General features: G+C 40.1%; 1 protein-coding gene across 1 annotated transcript in view; it reads right to left on the reverse strand.

Moving 5' to 3' along the window:
* Positions 1–1,141: 1,141 nt before the first annotated feature.
* Positions 1,142–21,456, reverse strand: part of spmip7 (sperm microtubule inner protein 7) — a gene marked incomplete at both ends in the record, with an annotated part of 33,844 nt that continues 13,529 nt past the window's right edge. Inside the window, one exon of the mRNA XM_084167031.1 lies at positions 1,142–1,316. Coding sequence (XP_084023157.1) covers positions 1,142–1,316 — 175 coding nt within the window. The remainder of the gene's footprint in view (positions 1,317–21,456) is intronic.

The raw sequence follows: 21,456 nt of genomic DNA on the forward strand, positions 1-21,456 counted from the left end.
AAGCAGCTCTGCGATTGGAAAATTTTTAAGAAAAGTAAAGAAAAGTAACATGTGAAAACACCTAATAACACTTTAAGAGACTCCTAAAGACAAGCAACCAATTGACTGATTGCTACTCTCATTGATACTGTATATGTCCTGTGTGTCTCAGTTGGTGGAGCATGGCGCTTGTAACGCCAGAGTTGTGGGTTCGATTCCCACGGGGGACCAGTACGAAAATGTATGCACTCACTACTGTAAGTCGCTCTGGATAAGAGCGTCTGCTAAATGTAAAAGTGATTAAATTATACTGATTTTGTATCAGCTGCTTCCTTGTTTAGGAGTACCTCAGCATGTCCCTCCATTGGCAGATTGGGCAGTGTGGATGGATTGCACGAAGAAGTGCTGCCTCTCTTCGCCAAACCCCCCACCTTCTTACTCATGTCACTACTATATAATTGCATTTTTAGCAACATTTCAGCCAACATATTTTAGGGCACTTAACTTTTCTTTATTTTTTCTCCAGAAAATGCATAGTAGTTTGTAAATGCATATTTAAAAAACGCACTTGTTAAGAATATTGGTCTATTACAGTATTGCATGCACAAATGGGATATTGCCTCAAATTATTCAAAGCGATACAATTTGTGGATTAATATTTATAGAAATAGTCAATAAATAATGAGTAATATACCTCTTATTTTATTCAAACAAATGGGCTCATTTCTCTGCAATGTTTAGTCATTATATCTTAAATGAAGTTTCTGGTACAGTGAATCTTTGCTGCAATATGCTATGAGAAAAGTGACTGTCTTTCCCATTCTCCCATTATTTTCTAACCTTTCTGAGTGGTTTTATCTGTGGATATGCTGCAAGTTCTAGATAGCTAAATCACCTACTGTACAGTGGAAGGCAGCCCTTATCTCAAAAGTAGCACAACATTCACAGGCAGTTGGTCTGGTCATGGCGCAAAAGAGGAACTTTTCACAGGAGTGTGTTTTTGGTCTGTTGTTTCCACATGCCAGTATGGATTACAACAGTCTCCAAATAGTTATTTTGATCCAGTCTCTGTGAAGGCTAGGTACCTTCAGCTACAGTACAGGTCCGGTAACGAACATACTGTGAGTGCGAGGCCAATATAAAGAGGTGTGTCATAGCGGCATTAAGGGCCCTGTAGCCCAACTCCTGACCCGAGGCCAGACAGAGGGAATCCTGGAGCAGAAGCGTGACTCAGCACAATGCACACTCCAATCATGACCAGCAGAGGAGCATGGTTTTCCCAGCTGTAGAGATACCACCCTATTCCAGTGACACAGCAGATCTTCTCACGTGTGGGGCTACACCAGGACACAGGGACACAGTCTAGTTTAAAAAGAGGTTTAATCCATCAGGCTTACAGTACTTATGTGTCTCTCAGCAGGTGGCACAGCTTTGTTTCTTGAGCACTACTTTTGAAACTTTCAGTAACATTAATAAAGCGTACAGGTATAATGGGTTATGATGAGGTTATAATGCATGGTAAGACTTGTAATGAGCTTGGGTATGTCTTATTATCATCTTATATTGATACTGACTGGATAAAAGCCCTTAGTTAAAAATGTCAGTTAAAAATGTCCTACATTGAGAGACATAATATATTATATTTATAAGCCTTATTATAAGACATGATACATACTCATATATGCTTATAACAAGTTATAAAGCATTATACTTGCAGGCTTTAAGACTTACCAAATGATCCATCGCAATGTTTTATTTCACACAGTGGCTTTCATAAACATACAGTAATTACTTATTACGGAATGAACATCATATAGACCAGACCACATACACCAAACACAATCCTATGCTGCTTTGGGTTCCTCAACATTCTGTAAAGCGTTTTACTGTATTTAAATATCATTACCTGGATTTCCTCATAATAACAGCATCACTATGTAGCCAACAGACTAATTAACAAAATATCCAGCCTGTTTCTTATTTCATGGATCTTTAAGCAGTATTCACAGCTTCAAATCTGGAAGCACGAACAGCATGTACCCCTTAATTGGTTTCAACACCTTAATAAGTCAAAGACGTTCAAGACCGGTAATCACGTTAAATTGTCAAATGTATCTAAAAAGTCAATTGGAAAGTGAAAAACACTTCTTTTGGAATGCATTATGCTGTGGAATGTCAGAGTAAATTAAATTCCCCTCTGCACACTAAAGCATCAATTTCCTTATGGTAATTATCTGCTGGAATGAATGTGTTACTAGAAGGAGTCAGGCATGCTTGACATTTAGCCTCTGTATGGAGAAACGAAGACAAAAAAATAAGATGAGGAAGAGAAATTAATCTACTGGGTAGGCAGGCATTGGAAGATCCTGAAGGATAGTGGGTGATTTAGTCATTGTGTTTGTAAACCCCTGTTTTGAAAAGGGGACCAATAATGAGATTCAGTCCATTGGCGACCTTGTGGGAAAGGGAGGGTGTTTTTAGGGGGAGGTAGCTAAAGCAAAAATATCAATACGCTCCTTGGCATGATGATAATAAATAAATAAATCTCAGTTTTGGGGGCTTTTATTATCTCAGTAAACAATGTGCACAGCCTCAGAAGCATGCCTGTATATCTGCAGTATGCCTGGGTACCTGAAGTCTTAGGAAAGTTGTAGAGAATCTGCTGCCAAACTACTACTCTGGCAGTTGGTACAAACTACACAGTAAAAAACAGGATGAAAACAGAGTCTAAACTGACTTTTAATTAAAACAAAAATATTGTAGGAGTGAAATTGTGATTGTCAAGCAGTTATATCAAAGACAAGTAAGAAAGTTTCTGATAACTGTGACATTGAGCTAATAGTCAGAGACGCCTGTTTGTGACAATGACCATAGGAGGTGACAAGACACAGATCTGGGACCAGGCTAGTCAAAGACGTCTGGTTTCCTCAGTCAGAAACAGGAACAGAGCAGAAACATGCAGATGGATGGTCGTTAGCACATGTCAATCAATGAATGTTGAGCAGAGAGGCCCACACCCACACTCTCAGAATAAAAGGGCAAGGTTAAGGTACAGTATTGTTCCCTGGGGTAAAAAAGATAAAAATACACATAATGTACCTTCAGAGGTACACATATGATCTCACATGGTACTGTTCGGTACCTTTTTGGGTACATGTGCAGATAATCTAGTATAATGGTAAATATTTGCACCAAATATTTTGAATATAAATGTATAATAATTGGCTTTGGCGTGGCTTTAAGTTAGTTATTTTTGGCCACCTTGAGTGGAACTGTTGTACCAGTTTAAGTGATCTATGGTTATGTTAATTGAAGTTTGAACATGTCCGCTGCCAGTTCTGAAGTCTTTATGAAGGCTTACATAAGAGCATGTGACAATAAAGAGCTGTAATTAATATTGTAGTGACCTTAACCAACACTGAGCGACCTAGTCAGGAGGTACGGTGTTGACTTGATAGTCACTGGACCCAGGTTCGATTCCCAGTCGAGGTTACCCCATGAATTTTCTACATTGGCGTCAGAAGTGAAATGGCGGAAGATACGTGTACATGTGAAGGACTTGGTGTAGAGAAGAGGTACATTTTTTCCACTTAAAAAAAACAAATGGCTTTGTCACTGTGGTGGTACCTTAAAAGGGCACAGTTTTACCTTTTGGCTATTTTAAAGTACGAACTGCAAGGGTACAATTATGTGCCTATAACTAATGGTACAATGGACGTACCTTACAGGGTACCACTACAGTGACAAGCATTTGTACTCCTTTAAAGTACAATTCATTAGGGAGTGAACGTTATTTATAAAAAGGGTTACATGGAGAAAATCGGACCTCTCTGAAATGAAAATGGATGGCCCTCCCTTCAGCAAAATATATTTTACCTAAACCCACCATTTACCCTCACTTCTTGGACAGACCAGAGCCTTAGATATGCAGTTTTAGAAACGGTTCTTCATCCTGCAAGCATTACATGGCAATGCAGACATTTTGATAAGGCACAGGGCTGCAGGCCAAAAGGTTGTGGGTTTGCAGAACACTGTGGACAAAAGTAGGGGTGGAAAGATGTCCTTTATAGTAAAAGTATTGCATGAATCTATCATCGTATTTGCAGATCCGAGAAAAAATATGGCATTTTACAAACATTTCATGCAATTCTACAACATTGTACATATTAGAATAATGTTTTTTAATACCACACAAATTACCGAAATTACAGGCTAAGAATGGACAGAGATAAGTTCATCTTATCATATTTCTCCAATGCCAAATCAGTGTGTCTTGTTTGCAACAAAACTATCTGAGAAGTCATTAGGAATCTGAGCATGGTACTTTCAAAAGTTAGGCCTACCTTTCCACCCCAGACAGAGTAGGCCTACCTACACAGAAAAAGGTAAGCTTTAAAAACCTCTTAAATGCAACTAAATGTAATCGAAAAAGTAATTTTTTATTATGAGTGAGCCATAAACAATAACTAGTAATGCTGCATACTCGAAGAAAAGGTTAAAATCTCACCCAAGGTGTAGTCACTTTTGAGGACACAAGCTCAAGTACACATTACAAATATGATACAAATATGAAATATTCAACAAAAGGCATTAAATTACTTATATGTTTTCAAAATATAATGTAATCAATTTATAAAACGACTAACTATAACATTTCACCTTTCTTACAACTGTAAAATACATATTTGTATATTTAGTGTTAGAGAACATTTGCATATTTTTGAAAGGTCTCTCTTGATCAAAACGTCTGCCCCCATCACTGTGAATGTCTCACAGGCTTAACCCAACGAGAGAAGGTCACAAATGTTTCCCTAAAACCTGTCTGGGTTTAAACATCTTCGATTGTACAGAAAGTTAATAGCTTAATCAATTAACAGTGACAGAATTAGATTACTGTCCAAGCAAAGTAAAAAAATTTGTCTCCTCGGCTATAGAAGGTTGTAGCTCAGCCTCTGAATGTACAAGAAACGAAACAATGATATCCCCATATGCATCGGAGTCACGTCTTTCCCGGGTATTTTACAGCTTGGTTCTAGCATAAAGCATTGTGGTCCAAAGCTCTGTTAGCAGCCTAGCCTACAGCCTAATTTCGTCTGTCAAACAGGTAGGCCTTCCTCTTATTTCTTAAATAGGAAGAAATAGGCTCCAACACAAAGCCCTCTTGTTGTTAGTAAATTAAAATAAAGACGGTTGAAATGAATTATGCCTACTCGATTTTTGCTTACTTTCAGCACCATGAGCTGTCCATTTATGATTTATTGTGCACCACAATGTAAGTTATTTGAATCTGGCTTATTGTGAGGCAAATAACTCTGATAAATAGGCCTACATCATGCCATGGGCCTATATCATGACAATGTTTTAAATAAAATCTATTATAGTAGTAGCAAGCTATCAAAGTTGATCGCCGGTGCTCCTTCTCATCTTCGTGTTCTCCTTCTCAAACTGAACAGAACATAGGCTATAGGCTAGATAGTGCATTTCTTAGACTAGGCCTAATAAAAAATAATTTTCGGACGAGGCCTTTGACTCTCCTCCTGAACTGCCACCATAGGCCTACACAGCATAGCCATTGGATAGGCAGAACACAAAAACTTTTTTGATCAGCAAGAGCAGAGCAGGCCGGGACTTAGGGTTGGAATATCCATTGCAGTGTGTAATGCAGCCTAGTTTTATTTACACCATCCCAGCAGCTCATCCATACTGCTCAGTGCTTCTCCAAGCATGCACTTCGTAGCCTATAGCCTATAGGCTATGGATCATTTGATTAGGACCACACTAAATAGCCTATAGGCGGACTTGATATTGCGCGCCCAGCAGAGAATCAGAGAAGAGGTGCGGCATCGGGCACACATCGACATATAGCCTAATAAGCAACTAATTCTAAAACACTGAGAAATATTGAAATTTCATCAAGTACAAATTACTTGACCCTCCCCTGGACTAGAAAAAAATAAATATACTAAACCCTCCCCTTGACTGAAAATGAAAAAGAATGACCCTCCCCCATTTTCTCCAGGTATCCATTATGTACATTTCGATCCATCCCTTACCTTCTGCTTTCGCTGTCTCAGTAATCTCTCATGGACAGACTACGTTAACATTCTGGTACCTTAATTGAGCATCTGACCAAACTACACAAGATTTTTGTTCTAGGTTAATCAAGATTACTGTCTCAGTAACAAGCCTCCACAAGGAGAAATTGGGAATGCTGACTGAAAAGTCTGTACAGCAAAAAAGATACGGTGCCTGAACGGTGTTTTGAGCTGCAGCTGTCCTCGGCACAGATGTGATTCCCGGCCTGTGTGGTATCAAATCCCGTCTTCACACTGAGATAGATAGTGTGTGCATGATATAGACTATAGTTGAAGCCAAATTCATTTAAACTCAGTTTTTCACAATTCCTGACATTTAATCCTAGTAAGGTCAGTTAGGATCACCACTTTATTTTAAGAATGTGACATTTCAGAATAATAGTAGAGAGAATGATTTATTTCAACTTTTATTTTCTTCATCACATTCCCAGTGGGTCAGAAGTTTACATACACTCAATTAGTATTTGGTAGCATTGCTTTTAAATTGTTTAACTTGGGTCAAACGTTTCGGGTAGCCTTCTACAAGCTTCCCACAATAAGTTGGGTGTATTTTGGCCCATTCCTCCTGACAGAGCTGGTGTAACTGAGTCAGGTTTGTAAGCCTCCTTGCTCGCACACGCTTTTTCAGTTCTGCCCACACATTTTCTATAGGATTGAGGTCAGGGCTTTGTGATGGCCACTCTAATACCTTGACTTTGTTGTCCTTAAGCCATTTTGCCACAACTTTGGAAGTATGCTTGGGGTCATTGTCCATTTGGAAGACTCATTTGCGAGCAAGCTTTAACTTCCTGACTGATGTCTTGAGATGTTGCTTCAATATATCCACATAATTTTCCTTCCTCATGATGCCATGTATTTTGTGTAGTGCACCAGTCCCTCCTGCAGCAAAGCACCCCCACAGCATGATGCTGCCACCCCTGTGCTTCACGGTTGGGATGGTGTTCTTCGGCTTGTAAGCACCCCCTTTTTCCTCCAACCATAACGATGGTCATTATGGCCAAACAGTTCTATTTCTGTTTCATCAGACCAGAGGACATTTCTCCAAAAATTATGATCTTTGTCCCCATGTGCAGTTCTAAACCGTAGTCTGGCTTTTTTATGGCGGTTTTGGAGCAGTGGCTTCTTCCTTGCTGAGCGGCCTTTCAGGTTATGTCGATATAGGACTCGTGTACTGTGGATATAGATACTTTTGTACCTGTTTCCTCCAGCATCTTCACAAGGTCCTTTACTGTTGTTCTGGGATTGATTTGCACTTTTCGCACCAAAGTACGTTCAGAACGCGTCTCCTTCCTGAGCGGTATGACGGCTGCATGGTCCCATGGTGTTTATACTTGCGTACTATTGTTTGTACAGATGAACGTGGTACCTTCAGACGTTTGGAAATTGCTCCCAAGGATGAACCAGACTTGTGGAGGTCTACAATTTTTTTTCTGAGGTCTTGGCTGATTTCTTTAGATTTTCCCAATGATGTCAAGCAAAGAGGCACTGAGTTTTAAGGTAGGCCTTGAAATATATCCACAGGTACACCTCCAATTGACTCAAACGATCAAAAGCATCTAAAGCTAAATTTTCTGGAATTTTCCAAGCTGTTTAAAGGCACAGTCAACTTAGTGTATGTAAACTTCTGACCCACTGGAATTGTGATACAGTGAATTATAAATGAAATAATCTGTCTGTAAACAATTGTTGGAAAAATTACTTGTGTCATGCACAAAGAAGATGTCCTAACCAACTTGCCAAAACTATAGTTTGTTAAAAAGACATTTGTGGAGTGGTTGAAAAACAAGTTTTAATGACTCCAACCTAAGTGTATGTAAACTTCCGACTTCAACTGTATCTCAGTGAGCGTGAACATCTTTCCTGGTTGAGGGTTGAGGAGAAATTGACTACTTGTCTTTTCGAGAAACATTTGTGTGTTGAACATTCCTAACAACCTGTATAATCTATTTGCATACACTTCAAACAGACATACAACCTTTGTACCGGTTCTTGATTATGGTGATACTATTTACCAAAGTGCAGCTGTAACTACTCTTAAACCCCTGGATGCCGTTTATCATAGAGTACTTTGTTTTATTACTCATCACTGCGTTCTTTACCAAAAGGTTGGCTGGACCTCTTTAAAGTCACATAGATCACATCATTACACTCTTTTTGTTTATAAAGCCCTGCTCCATAAGCTTCCGACTTACCTAACATCACTGTTAAGATTTAAAATGACAAGTTAAGAAACCCGTTCACAGGGTTGGTTAACTTTGGAGGCTCCTTTGGTGTCTACAGAGTTAGGTAAATCAGTCTTTAATTTCCTTGCACCCTATGTTTGGAATAATCTCCAAAATACGTTTCGATTGGATGCTTTGAAGTCCCTAGGGCAATTCAGACAGCTGACAGAGGATTTTTATAACGAAAAATGTGTTTGTTTTCATTGACTGCATTTTGTGTCTTAATGTGTATATATTTATCTATATTTATGTTTACGTAATATGTTGTATGTGCTTGTTTTTGTATTGTGCAGGGATCATTTGTAAAATAAACTTTAGTCTCAATATGACTTCTCTGTTGAAATAAAGGTAAATAACACACCCCACCAGACACGCCACTATGGGTTTCTTCACCGTACCCAAACCAAAAACGGATTGAATGTGTTGCTCAGCTATGTTTAGGGCCATGTCATCATGGAATGTTCTGCCACCAGAGGTTCTCAGGCAGATAAAGATAAAATACATAAAAAACGTATTGTATCACAGTGCCTGTCCTCTTTCTAAACATCTAATTTACTGTATATAAGAATATTAATATGTTTATATGAATAGTGTGTAAGAAGTATTTTATTTTGTCTCTTGGTGTCTTGACAATATATGACTCTCATCTTATTTTTTATTGAATGTAAATATTTAATCTCAGTTTGTTCTTGTCTATAATGCTTCTGTACTCTGTCATGTACAGTGCATTCGGAAAGTATTCAGACCCCTTCCATTTTTCCACATTTTGTTACATTACAGCCTTATTCTAAAATGGATTAAATAAAAAAAAATTCCTTCTCAATTTACACATAATACCCCATAATGACAAAGCAAAACATATTTTTAGATTTTTTAGCAAATGTTTTAATAACAAATTAACAGAAATACCATATTTACAGTGGGGGAAAAAAGTATTTAGTCAGCCACCAATTGTGCAAGTTCTCCCACTTAAAAAGATGAGAGAGGCCTGTAATTTTCATCATAGGTACACGTCAACTATGACAGACAAATTGAGAAAAAAATATCCAGAAAATCACATTGTAGGATTTTTAATGAATTTATTTGCAAATTATGGTGGAAAATAAGTATTTGGTCACCTACAAACAAGCAAGAATTCTGGCTCTCACAGACCTGTAACTTCTTCTTTAAGAGGCTCCTCTGTCCTCCACTCGTTACCTGTATTAATGGAACCTGTTTGAACTTGTTATCAGTATAAAAGACACCTGTCCACAACCTCAAACAGTCACACTCCAAACTCCACTATGGCCAAGACCAAAGAGCTGTCAAAGGACACCAGAAACAAAATTGTAGACCTGCACCAGGCTGGGAAGACTGAATCTGCAATAGGTAAGCAGCTTGGTTTAAAGAAATCAACTGTGGGAGCAATTATTAGGAAATGGAAGACATACAAGACCACTGATAATCTCCCTCGATCTGGGGCTCCACGCAAGATCTCACCCCATGGGGTCAAAATGATCACAAGAACGGTGAGCAAAAATCCCAGAACCACACGGGGGGACCTAGTGAATGACCTGCAGAGAGCTGGGACCAAATTAACAAAGCCTACCATCAGTAACACACTACGCCGCCAGGGACTCAAATCCTGCAGTGCCAGACGTGTCCCCCTGCTTAAGCCAGTACATGTCCAGGCCCGTCTGAAGTTTGCTAGAGTGCATTTGGATGATCCAGAAGAGGATTGGGAGAATGTCATATGGTCAGATGAAACCAAAATAGAACTTTTTGGTAAAAACTCAACTCGTCGTGTTTGGAGGACAAAGAATGCTGAGTTGCATCCAAAGAACACCATACCTACTGTGAAGCATGGGGGTGGAAACATCATGCTTTGGGGCAGTTTTTCTGCAAAGGGACCAGGACGACTGATCCGTGTAAAGGAAAGAATGAATGGGGCCATGTATCGTGAGATTTTGAGTGAAAACCTCCTTCCATCAGCAAGGGCATTGAAGATGAAACGTGGCTGGGTCTTTCAGCATGACAATGATCCCAAACACACCGCCCGGCAACGAAGGAGTGGCTTCGTAAGAAGCATTTCAAGGTCCTGGAGTGGCCTAGCCAGTCTCCAGATCTCAACCCCATAGAAAATCTTTGGAGGGAGTTGAAAGTCTGTGTTGCCCAGCGACAACCCCAAAACATCACTGCTCTAGAGGAGATCTGCATGGAGGAAAGGGCCAAAATACCAGCAACAGTGTGTGAAAATCTTGTGAAGACTTACAGAAAACGTTAGACCTGTGTCATTGCCAACAAAGGGTATATAACAAAGTATTGAGAAACTTTTGTTATTGACCAAATACTTATTTTCCACCATCATTTGCAAATAAATTCATTAAAAATCCTACAATGCGATTTTCTGGATTTTTTTTCTCATTTTGTCTGTCATAGTTGACGTGTACCTATGATGAAAATTACAGGCCTCTCTCATCTTTTTAAGTGGGAGAACTTGCACAATTGGTGGCTGACTAAATACTTTTTTCCCCACTGTACATAAGTATTCAGACCCTTTGCTATGAGACTCGAAATTTGGTGTTTTGTTGATAGTGGTAGAAAACGCTGTCTCAGGCGCCGCTCCACAATCTCCCATAAGCATTTAATTGGGTTGAGATCTGGTGACTTATACGGCCATGGCATATAGTGAAACATCAGCAAGTTGAGCAGTCTTCGTCACTGAAGCTCCTGACAAATGTGCCCCAACAATCGCCCCAGTCACTGAGATCTCTTCTTCTAGCCATGGTAGCCAAAATAATGGGCAACTAGGCCTGCCCAGCATTTTTATTCATGACCCTAAGCATGCTTTCATTATACTTTGTATCCCTCATTTCCTCAAGTGTTTCCTTTATTTTGGCAGTTAGCTATAGCTACCAAGATATGTCAAATAACAGTCTAAAAACCACTTGAGGGCAAATAAATCAGATTTGACCATTCAGACACAAGTTGCATGGCCGGTATTCAGATTTGTATCTGATTTCAAACCACCTACGAAGGTGGTTTGAAATGTGGCTTGAAATATCTGATTCAATGTGCTTTTTGCCTGTTCAGACTGAAGGAAAAAGATCAGATTCTAATCGAATATAGAAAAATAGGATTTGAGTCACTTGAAACTGCTAGTGTGAACAAGACCGGTACGTATACTCACTTGGCCCCTACCAGGACCATACAATTACCCAATTGGCAATTGAAGAGTTTATTTCCAAAATGCTATATACACCAATTTTTCACATTTGTGTTTTTTCATCAGAAATGATTGCTTCTGGGTACCTTCATGTGTGTGTAAAATATGACTGTTCTCAGATTTTTTATTCATAGATGTAAGATGTGTTGCTAAATGCTATATATCCATTGTTTAGCTGGAATGGAATGCTCGTATCCTGTATATTTTACTGTGATATGTGGTTGTCTCACCTAGCTATCCTAAGAAGAATGCACTTACTGTATGTCACTCTAGATAAGAACATCTGCTAAATTACCAAAATGTCAAATGTACATGTTTTACATATACAGCTTATTCGGAAAGTATTCAGACCCCTTCACTTTTTCCACATTTTGTTACATTACAGCCTTATTCAAAAATGGATTACATTCATTTTTTCCCTCATCAATCTACACACAATACCCCAAAATGACAAAGCGAAAACAGGTTTTTAGAAATACCTTATTTACATAAGTATTCAGACCCTTTGCTATGAGACTCGATATTGAGCTCAGGTGCATCCTGTTTCCATTGATCATCCTTGATTGGAGTCCACTTGTGGTAAATTCAATTGATTGGACATGATTTGGAAAGGCACACACCTGTCTATATAAGGTCACACAGTTGACAGTGCATGTCAGAGCAAAAACCAACCCATGAGATCGAAGGAATTGTCCGTAGGGCTCCGAGACAGGATTGTGTCGAGGCACAGATCTGGGGAAGGGTACCAAAAAATGTCTGCAGCATTGAAGGTCTCCAAGAACACAGTGGCCTCCATCATTCTTAAATGGAAAAGTTTGTAGCCATCAAGACTCTTCCTAGACCTGGCCGCCGGCCAAACTGAGCAATCGGGGGAGAAAGGCCTTGGTCAGGGAGGTGACCAAGAACCCGATGGTCACTCTGACAGAACTCCAGAGTTCCTCTGTGGAGATGGGAGAACCTTCCAGAAGGACAACCATCTCTGCAGCACTCCACCAATCAGGCCTTTATGGTAGAATGACCAGACGGAAGCCACTCCTCAGTAAAAGGCACATGACAGCCCGCTTGGAGTTGGCCAAAAGGCACCTAAAGGACTCTCAGACCATGAGAAACAAGATTCTCTGATGGTCTGATGAAACCAAGATTGAACTCTTTGGCCTGAAAGCCAAGCGTCACGTTTTGGAGGAAACCTGGCACCATCCCTACGGTGAAGCATGGTGGTGGCAGCATCATGCTGTGGGGATGTTTTTCAGCGGCAGGGACTGGGAGACTAGTCAGGATCAAGGGAAAGATGATCGGAGAAAAGTAAGGAGAGATCTGAGCGCTCAGGAGCGCTCCAGAGCGCTCAGGACCTCAGACTGGGGCGAAGGTTCACCTTCCAACAGGACAACGACCCTAAGTACACAGCCAAGACAATGCAGGAATGGCTTCAGGACAAGTCTCTGAATGTCCTTGAGTGGCCCAGCCAGAGCCCAGACTTCAACCCGATCGAACATCTCTGGAGAGACCTGAAAATAGCTGTGCAGCGACGCTCCCCATCCAACCTGACAGAGCTTGAGAGGATCTGCAGAGAAGAATGGGAGAAACTCCCCAAATACAGGTGTGCCAAGCTTGTAGCGTCATACCCAAGAAGACTCTAGGCTGTAATCGCTGCCAAAGATGCTTCAACAAAGTACTGAGTAAAGGGTCTGAATACTTAATGAAATGTATGTAATACATTTGCAAAAAATTATAAAAACCTGTTTTTCATTATGGGTTTATTGTGTGTAGATTGATGAGGGGAAAAAACAATTTAATCCATTTTAGAATTAGGCTTTAACGTAACAAAGTGTGGAAAAAGTCAAGGGGTCTGAACACTTTACGAATGCACTGTATTTTATGTTTTGTGTGGACTCCATGCTGCGGCATGTGCAACAGCTAATGGGGATCCTAATAAACTAAACTAAACATTATATGTTCCCTCTATCTGTCTTCTTCATTCCATGTCTATACTAGTCAATAAAACTGGAAAAATACTTAAAATATAAGAAAACAACTAATGATGACCAAGCATATACAGGTAAAGTATATGATAAAAGATTCAAGTATGTAGGATTCCAGGAGCTGTATGACAGCTGCACATAAAGGAAAGCAAACAAAAACTGAAGACACTATTCATATAAGAACCTTTTCAACTACCTCTCTCTGTGGAAGGAGAGAGGGAAAACATTTCCATTTCAGCTCCAACAGTGTTTCACACAAAGGTGGTTTGACACCAGAGGTGTCAGCCATCAGGCTGTTGAACCATCAGGGAGCAAACCCCTATTTGTATTATTTCCAGAGGCCATTAGGGCAGTGAAGTCTAATGTGAATTGAAAAGGCCTTAAACCACTAGCTAAACGATTGAGCAAAACGGTTGCTTTTTAACAGTGGACACTGGACAAAATTAATAATAAATAAATAAATGTCAACAAATATATTTTATCCTTGTGAACTGTGTTTGATTATTGAATTGAAATATATTGATTTATAATGGTGCATAACCAGGGGTGGTATTGAAGAGGAACATGTGGGAACTGAGTGTGTTGTTTTTTATGTTAAATTCTAAAGTTTTACATGAGTGAGTTCACAGTGAATTTCTTCCAACCCATTCAACAATTCCTTCCACCCCTGTGTAACATATTACTTTTGGAGAATTGTTACTACTTTGACGTTTTGACAACACATTCGAGTCAATCTCACTAAGCTAAATCCCGGCGAGACAATTTTCAACGCAGAAACATATGTTAGATGATGGAGAAGAGACAGGAAGGCAGCACATCCCAGTTTCCTGTCAACAGATGAACCTGCACCAGCACTCTGTCTTTTATTCACCTTACTGCAGATCTAAGCATGCACTTAAAAAATTACCTGTCTACTTGTAGATTTGTATCACTCAATAAGTGTTATACCTGCATGATATACATACATTAAAATAGATCACTTATGGGGATATTTACATTGACTACACACACATACACATTTCTTATTCATTGCAGCCTTCCGAAAGAACTGGGTCTTGGTTAGTGCTCTCACTGTTTTCTTATTTGGAGTGGCTGCATGGCCGGATTCTCTGGATGCCTCTTCCCGACAGCTAAACAACTGTACCTCCACACACACATGCATGCACGCACACACACACACACACACACACACACACACAAACACACACACGCACGCTGGAGAGGACAATGATATCAAAAAGCTCACAGCCCTGAAGTCACAAAACCACTCATCTAAATCAGGGATATTATGCTAATGAGGCCTCTCATTATTCTCCAACTCAGCCAGAATCAGTCATTGACATCACATCATTATAGATCTATTCACACACAGAAATTGGATGGCATAAAATGGACGACTACACCATCCAAAGTTTCTCATACACTTTGTTTAATATTAGTTCTTGAAGAGGCATTAGACAGGAAACACTGGTCGCTTGGAATGTAGGAATGGGTTTTGTGGAGGCACAGTGGTCACCATTCTGGACAGAGGTGCAGTGCGAGCATGAGCGGGAGGATTCCATAGACCCTGATTGGTCCTGTGAAACACATCAACACTGAAGCAGTTAGTTAGAGCATAAATAATATTAAAAGCAGAATTCTAACAAAAACTTCATTAACTGTGACTATAACTCTCTCTGACCATATAAAAAAATCATTTAAAAAAGTGCACAATTAAAGAGATCATCAGTTATGATGAATGGGGAAAAAAACGTTATATGGAGTTCACCTAAACTTACAGTCCGCACTTTACAAACAATGGCCCGGCATTTAACTTACCCACTTTAATTTTGGAAATGTTTCAATGGTAGGTTTGCAAAACTATTTATATACTGTATGTGTCCATATTGTTGTTGAGTTTCCAATGGATAGACCATATGGTTCAAAATAGCCATATTAATGAAAAGACGACAAGGCAGGAGTGGTAAAGGAATGGTAAAGAGGGGCAAAGGCGAGGGAAGGAGGGCAGGGGTCCTTAAACATCCATTAGGTTATATTCCCAGGCCACTCATTGATGGGTTCATCGTATTTGCATTCCCTGTCGCACTTCAGTTTATGTCAGAGAGCAGCCTCGTGGCGAAGACGCACTAGGCATGTCTCTCCACCTGTGCGCTCTTCAAACTCCCGCCGATAGAGAGCACTTTGTTTCCACATTGAAAATATTTGATGTTTCCTTCCCAAGTTAAAATGCATATTATCCTACAATAATTGCTAGCATTTCATCATTCCATTTCCTTACCGTTTATTGCAACATTTAAACCTTTCTGTTTCATATTTGGTAGACAAAGATAGGCCCTATAGTTACATTTTCATTTAGGCCTATCATTTCCTCTCCTCTGAGTGGGCATGATGTTTATAGTGCACATGAACATTCGCAAGACTCATGACGAAGATCATTTAATTTTCCGAAAATGTGTTTGTTTGCTGTTAGTTGGGCTCGCTCCCTTCCTTTGAGGATGCTAATATTAATGAGTTTACTGTGATGTAAATTAAATTGTGTTCCATTATGAATGATGATCAAATATTAAGATTAAGTCTGATTTAGACAAATGTACAAATGTAATAAGGGATGTGGAAGTTGCCTTTACATTGTATGGTCCTCTGTAGCTCAGCTGGTAGAGCACGGCGCTTGTAACGCCAGGGTAGTGGGTTCGATCCCCGGGACCACCCATACACAAAAATGTATGCACACATGACTGTAAGTCGTTTTGGATAAAAGCGTCTGCTAAATGGCATATTATATTATATTTATTATTATTATTGTATAACAGTTTATTGGTTGTAATTGAAGAGTTTCATTACAAAATGGTATACTGTATATCCATTTTCAGAAATGTTGGTTAATTAGCTTATATTGTTTAAAGAAATTATGAAAGAGATTTATGTGTTTTTTCACTATCTAATCATGGCATGGGGTTGTTCAATGACAGACATGTATTTGTTTAAAATCTATCACTTGATGGTTTCATTTCAGAGGGACAAATAATCATGTTTTATTCTGCAAAATGGTATATATCCGCCTCATTCTCAGATAAATAAGTAGTACTGCTAGGTTTTACACAGTCAAATGTAACACATAACTACATTTTTAATAAAGAACTGTACAAATGATACATTTGATCAAATAGTTTTTTTGTTCATCAATCCATACACAATTCCCCATAATGACAAAGCAAAAACAGGGTTTTAGTATTTTCGCAAATGTATTTCAAATAAAAAATGGAAATATCACATTTAGATAAGTATTCAGACCCTTTACTCAGTACTTTGTTGAAGCACCTTTGGCAGCGATTACAGCCTCAAGTCTTCTTGGGTATGATGCTACAAGCTTGGCACACCTGTATTTGGGGAGTTTCTCCCATTCTTCTCTGCAGATCCTCTCAAGCTCTGTCAGGTTGGATAGGGAGCGTCGCTGCACAGCGATTTTCAGGTCTCTCTAGAGATGTTCGATCAGGTTCAAGTCCGGGCTCTGGCTGGGCCACTCAATGACATTCAGAGACTTGTCCCGAAGCCACTCCTGCGTTGTCTTGGCTGTGTGCTTAGGGTCGTTGTCCTGTTGGAAGGTGAACCTTCGCCCCAGTCTGAGGTCCTGAGCAGTCTGGAGCAGGTTTTCATCAAGGATCTCTCTGTACTTTGCTCCGTTCATCTTTCCCTCGAACCTGACTAGTCTCCCAGTCCCTGCCGCTGAAAAACATCCCCACAGCATGATGCTGCCACCACCATGCTTCACCGTAGGGATGGTATTGGCCAGGTGATGAGCGGTGCCTGGTTTCTTCCAGACGTGACACTTGGCATTCAGGCCAAAGAGTTCAATCTTGGTTTTTATCAGATCAGATAATCTTGTTTCTCATGGTCTGAGAGTCCTTTAGGTGCCTTTTGGCCAACTCCAATCGGGCTGTCATGTGCCTTTTACTGAGGAGTGGCTTCCGTCTGGCCACTCTACCATAAAGGCCTGATTGGTGGAGTGCTGCAGAGATGGTTGTCCTTCTGGAAGGTTCTCCCATCTCCACAGAGGAACTCTGGAGTTCTGTCAGAGTGACCATCGGGTTCTTGATCACCTCCCTGACCAAGGCCCTTCTCCCCCGATTGCTCAGTTTCGCCAGGTGGCCAGCACTAGGAAGAGTCTTGGTGGTTCCAAACTTCTTCCATTTAAGAACAATGGAGGCCACTGTGTTCTTGGGGACCTTCAATGCTGCAGACTTTTTTTGGTACCCTTCCCCACATCTGTGCCTTGAAACAATCCTGTCTCGGAGCTCTACGGACAATCCCTTCGACTTCATGGCTTGGTTTTCTCTCTGACATGCACTGTCAACTGTGGGACCTTATATAGACAGGTGTCTTTCCAAATCATGTCCAATCAATTGAATTTACCACAGGTGGACTCCAATCAAGTTATAGAACCATCTCAAGGATGATCAATGGAAACAGGATGCACCTGAGCTCAATTTCGAGTCTCATATCAAAGGGTCTAAACACTTATGTAAATAAGGTATTTCTAAAAACCTGTTTTCGCTTTGTCATTATAGGGTATTGTATGTAGATTGATGAGGAAAAAAATGAATTTAATCCATTTTTGAATAAGGCTGTAACGTAACAAAATGTGGAAAAAGTGAAGGGGTCTGAATACTGTCCGAATGCACTGTATATGTAAAACATGTACATTTTACATTTGGGTAATTTAGCAGATGCTCTTATCTAGAGTGACAGTAAGTGCATTCTTCTTAAGATAGCTAGGTGAGACAACCACATATCACAGTAAAATATACAGGATACGAACATTCCATTCCAGCTAAACAATGGATATATAGCATTTAGCAACAACAACAAAAACATTTTCATACATCTATGAATAAAAAATCTGAGAACAGTAATATTTTGAACACACATGAAGGTACCCAGAAGCAATCATTTCTGATGAAAAAACACAAATGTGAAAAATTGGTGTATATAGCATTTTGGAAATAAACTCTTCAATTGCCAATTGGGTAATTGTATGGTCCTGGTAGGGGCCAAGTGAGTATACGTACCGGCCTTGTTCACACTAGCAGTTTCAAGTGACTCAAATCCTATGTTTTGTATATCCGATTTGAATCTGATCTTTTTCCTTCAGTCTGAACAGCCAAAAAGCACATGGAATCAGATATTTCAAGCCACATTTCAAACCACCTTCGATACAAATCTGAATACCGGCCATGCGACTTGTGTCTGAATGGTCAAATCTGATTTATTTGCCCTCAAGTGGTTTTTAGTGTCACGGATGCCGCCGAGGCTGCTCCTCCTCCTTGCTCAGGCAGGCTTCGGCGTTCGTCGTCCCCGGAGTACTAGCTGCTACCGCTTGATGTTTTCGATGTTTTTTTTGTCATGTCTAGTGGGTATACCTGTTGCGTATTCTGTATTGATTATGTTCTGTAAGGTTTTGTGTATAACCTAGGACTTCACGTATCGTTTTGTTTGTTGTTTTGGTTCGTGTTTAGTACTGAATAAAGAATGTACGCTTATCACGCTGCGCCTTGGTCCGCATCTGTCAGCGATCGTGACATTTAGACTGTTTTTGACATATCTTAGTAGCTACAGCTAACTGCCAAAATAAAGGAAACACTTGAGTAAATGAGGGATACAAAGTATATTGAAAGCATGCTTAGGGTCATGAATAAAAATGCTGGGCAGGCCTAGTTGCCCATTATTTTGGCTACCATGGCTAGAAGAAGAGATCTCAGTGACTGGGGCGATTGTTGGGGCACATTTGTCAGGAGCTTCAGTGACGAAGACTGCTCAACTTGCTGATGTTTCACTATATGCCATGGCCGTATAAGTCACCAGATCTCAACCCAATTAAATGCTTATGGGAGATTGTGGAGCGGCGCCTGAGACAGCGTTTTCTACCACTATCAACAAAACACCAAATTATGGAATTTCCTGGGAAGAATGGTGTTGCATTTCTCCAACAGCATTCCAGACACTAGAATCTATGCCAATACAATTTGATCACTTGTAACTTGCTGTTTGGACAGTCAGTATTCCAAAACGGATTTGAAAAAACCAAACTGATTTGAGCATTAAGGCCTACAGTGTGAACAAGGCTTTTGAGGTCCTGTTAGGCAGATTCAACTTGGTTTTTCAAGGGGTCTGAGTCAAGACTACACAATCTGCACAGTCTTACCTGCTACCTATGTCTGTGCAGATAGGACAGGTTAAGCCTGATACAGAGGGTATTTCTTTTGGGGTATTGCTTGTGTATATTTAGTAAATCTACTTGTATATTTCTACAGATTTCCTGCCCTTATGACTGCTACAAGGTCCCTATTATAAAAACCTCCTTATGTCCAACAACTTGAACTTGAACTTTAATCATAGCTGCCAATTTGGGAGAGTGAAGGAGAAAGGAGGATTAAGTGATCGTTCCATTAGGTTCCATTAGATTGCTCTTAGGGTTGCAAAGGGAGGGAATATTACCAGTAACTTTAGAAATGTACCAGTAAACTACCGGAACCTTGGAAACTTTCAAGGATTTTATGTGGGAAAGGGGGTTATTATGATTTGTATACGATGTGTCAAGCTCATGCTGTTAACCCGACCCTTTGTGTATGAGCCCAACTCTGGGATGCATTCAGTTCGATTCAACGTTTGCTATGTTGCATGACAGTTTGTACTAAACGACATGTTTCCCCAAAACGTTGTCCACAATTCTTCAACAGCCTTTGAGGTACGCTTGCTCACGTTTGATGGGTGTGGCGAGGTCTGACCTGATCGATATGGGTGTGACCATCTGAAATCACAAAACTCATGCAGCACACTATATGGTAACTGCACGAAAATAATCCAACTTTTTTTTCAACTGGTCATTCAGTACAGTACCGTTTCCGTTGAATTCAACGTTGCACACCGTTCTGTCGTACTGAACTCAACCCCGGTTTGGTTGCCTCTGATCGCCCTAACGGATGCACCTGCCTGGGTCCCTTTATAATGAGCAATGGACGCACCTTTGTCTCTCTCTCCTCCCACACTTGCCACCAACCCGAGCTCCAGCTTTATGCGCCAACAGTGCCACATCAAAACCGAATGCCACCATGATAGCCACAGCCAGCTGGCCACCAAACACAACAGAACCAGCGACGAAGAAATTGCAAATGAGAAGTAGACGAATAGAAGCAGATGGAGAGAAGCAGACAAGCGGCCACAAACCCTCCACAAGGCGCAACACCACACCCACTGGGAGTTTGACAGGGCCTGGTCAGCTTGTTCCAAAGTTTTTGTGTGTGGTAAACTGTGGAGGTGAACGTAATTGAAGAAGACGAGGAAGTTGTAAATAGCTTATTAGCAGCATGAATTTGTGATTTGCAGGGGGGGTTATTGAGTGAACAATTCTGTGATGGTTGCAGTCTACAAAGATGAAATTGCATTGAATCAAATTAATTAGATTCATTGATTTACCGCGCGTAGGGCGGGGTGCCGCTGCTTATGTTATATTCTCAGTCATTGTAGGGTTCAGAAAGCTTTAGCATGTTAGTGGGTCGTTCCACAAATAGAGTGCATTTTATGTCCTTCAAACATTATGTCTGTACATTTTTATAAAACACTCAATTTAACAGTTGGATCGCATACATCTATGGTCTAAACCATGTTAAAAAATTCCATTAGCATTGTGTTTTATTTCAAATAAATTATTAGTTTTCTCTGTAAATCCCCATTTTGGCATGTCCCACATCATGTCTGTCCAACTTCTAGGCAGATTTTAACCCACATAACCCCAAGTTTTCACCGTCATCGTAGTCCTAGTTATTTTGTTCCTTTGGGAAAGTAATTTCTAAAGATTTTTACTTATTTAATGTGATTTCGATTTATTTACATTTGTCCCTCAGGTTTAAGGTCAACCCTGTTATGTGAACTGAACTCTTGTTTTAATATGGTAAAATAATCAAATCATACTGTAAAAGCAA

This window comes from Coregonus lavaretus (genome assembly GCF_964263955.1).
Source record: "Coregonus lavaretus genome assembly, chromosome: 1".
Taxonomy (NCBI): Eukaryota; Metazoa; Chordata; class Actinopteri; order Salmoniformes; family Salmonidae; genus Coregonus; species Coregonus lavaretus.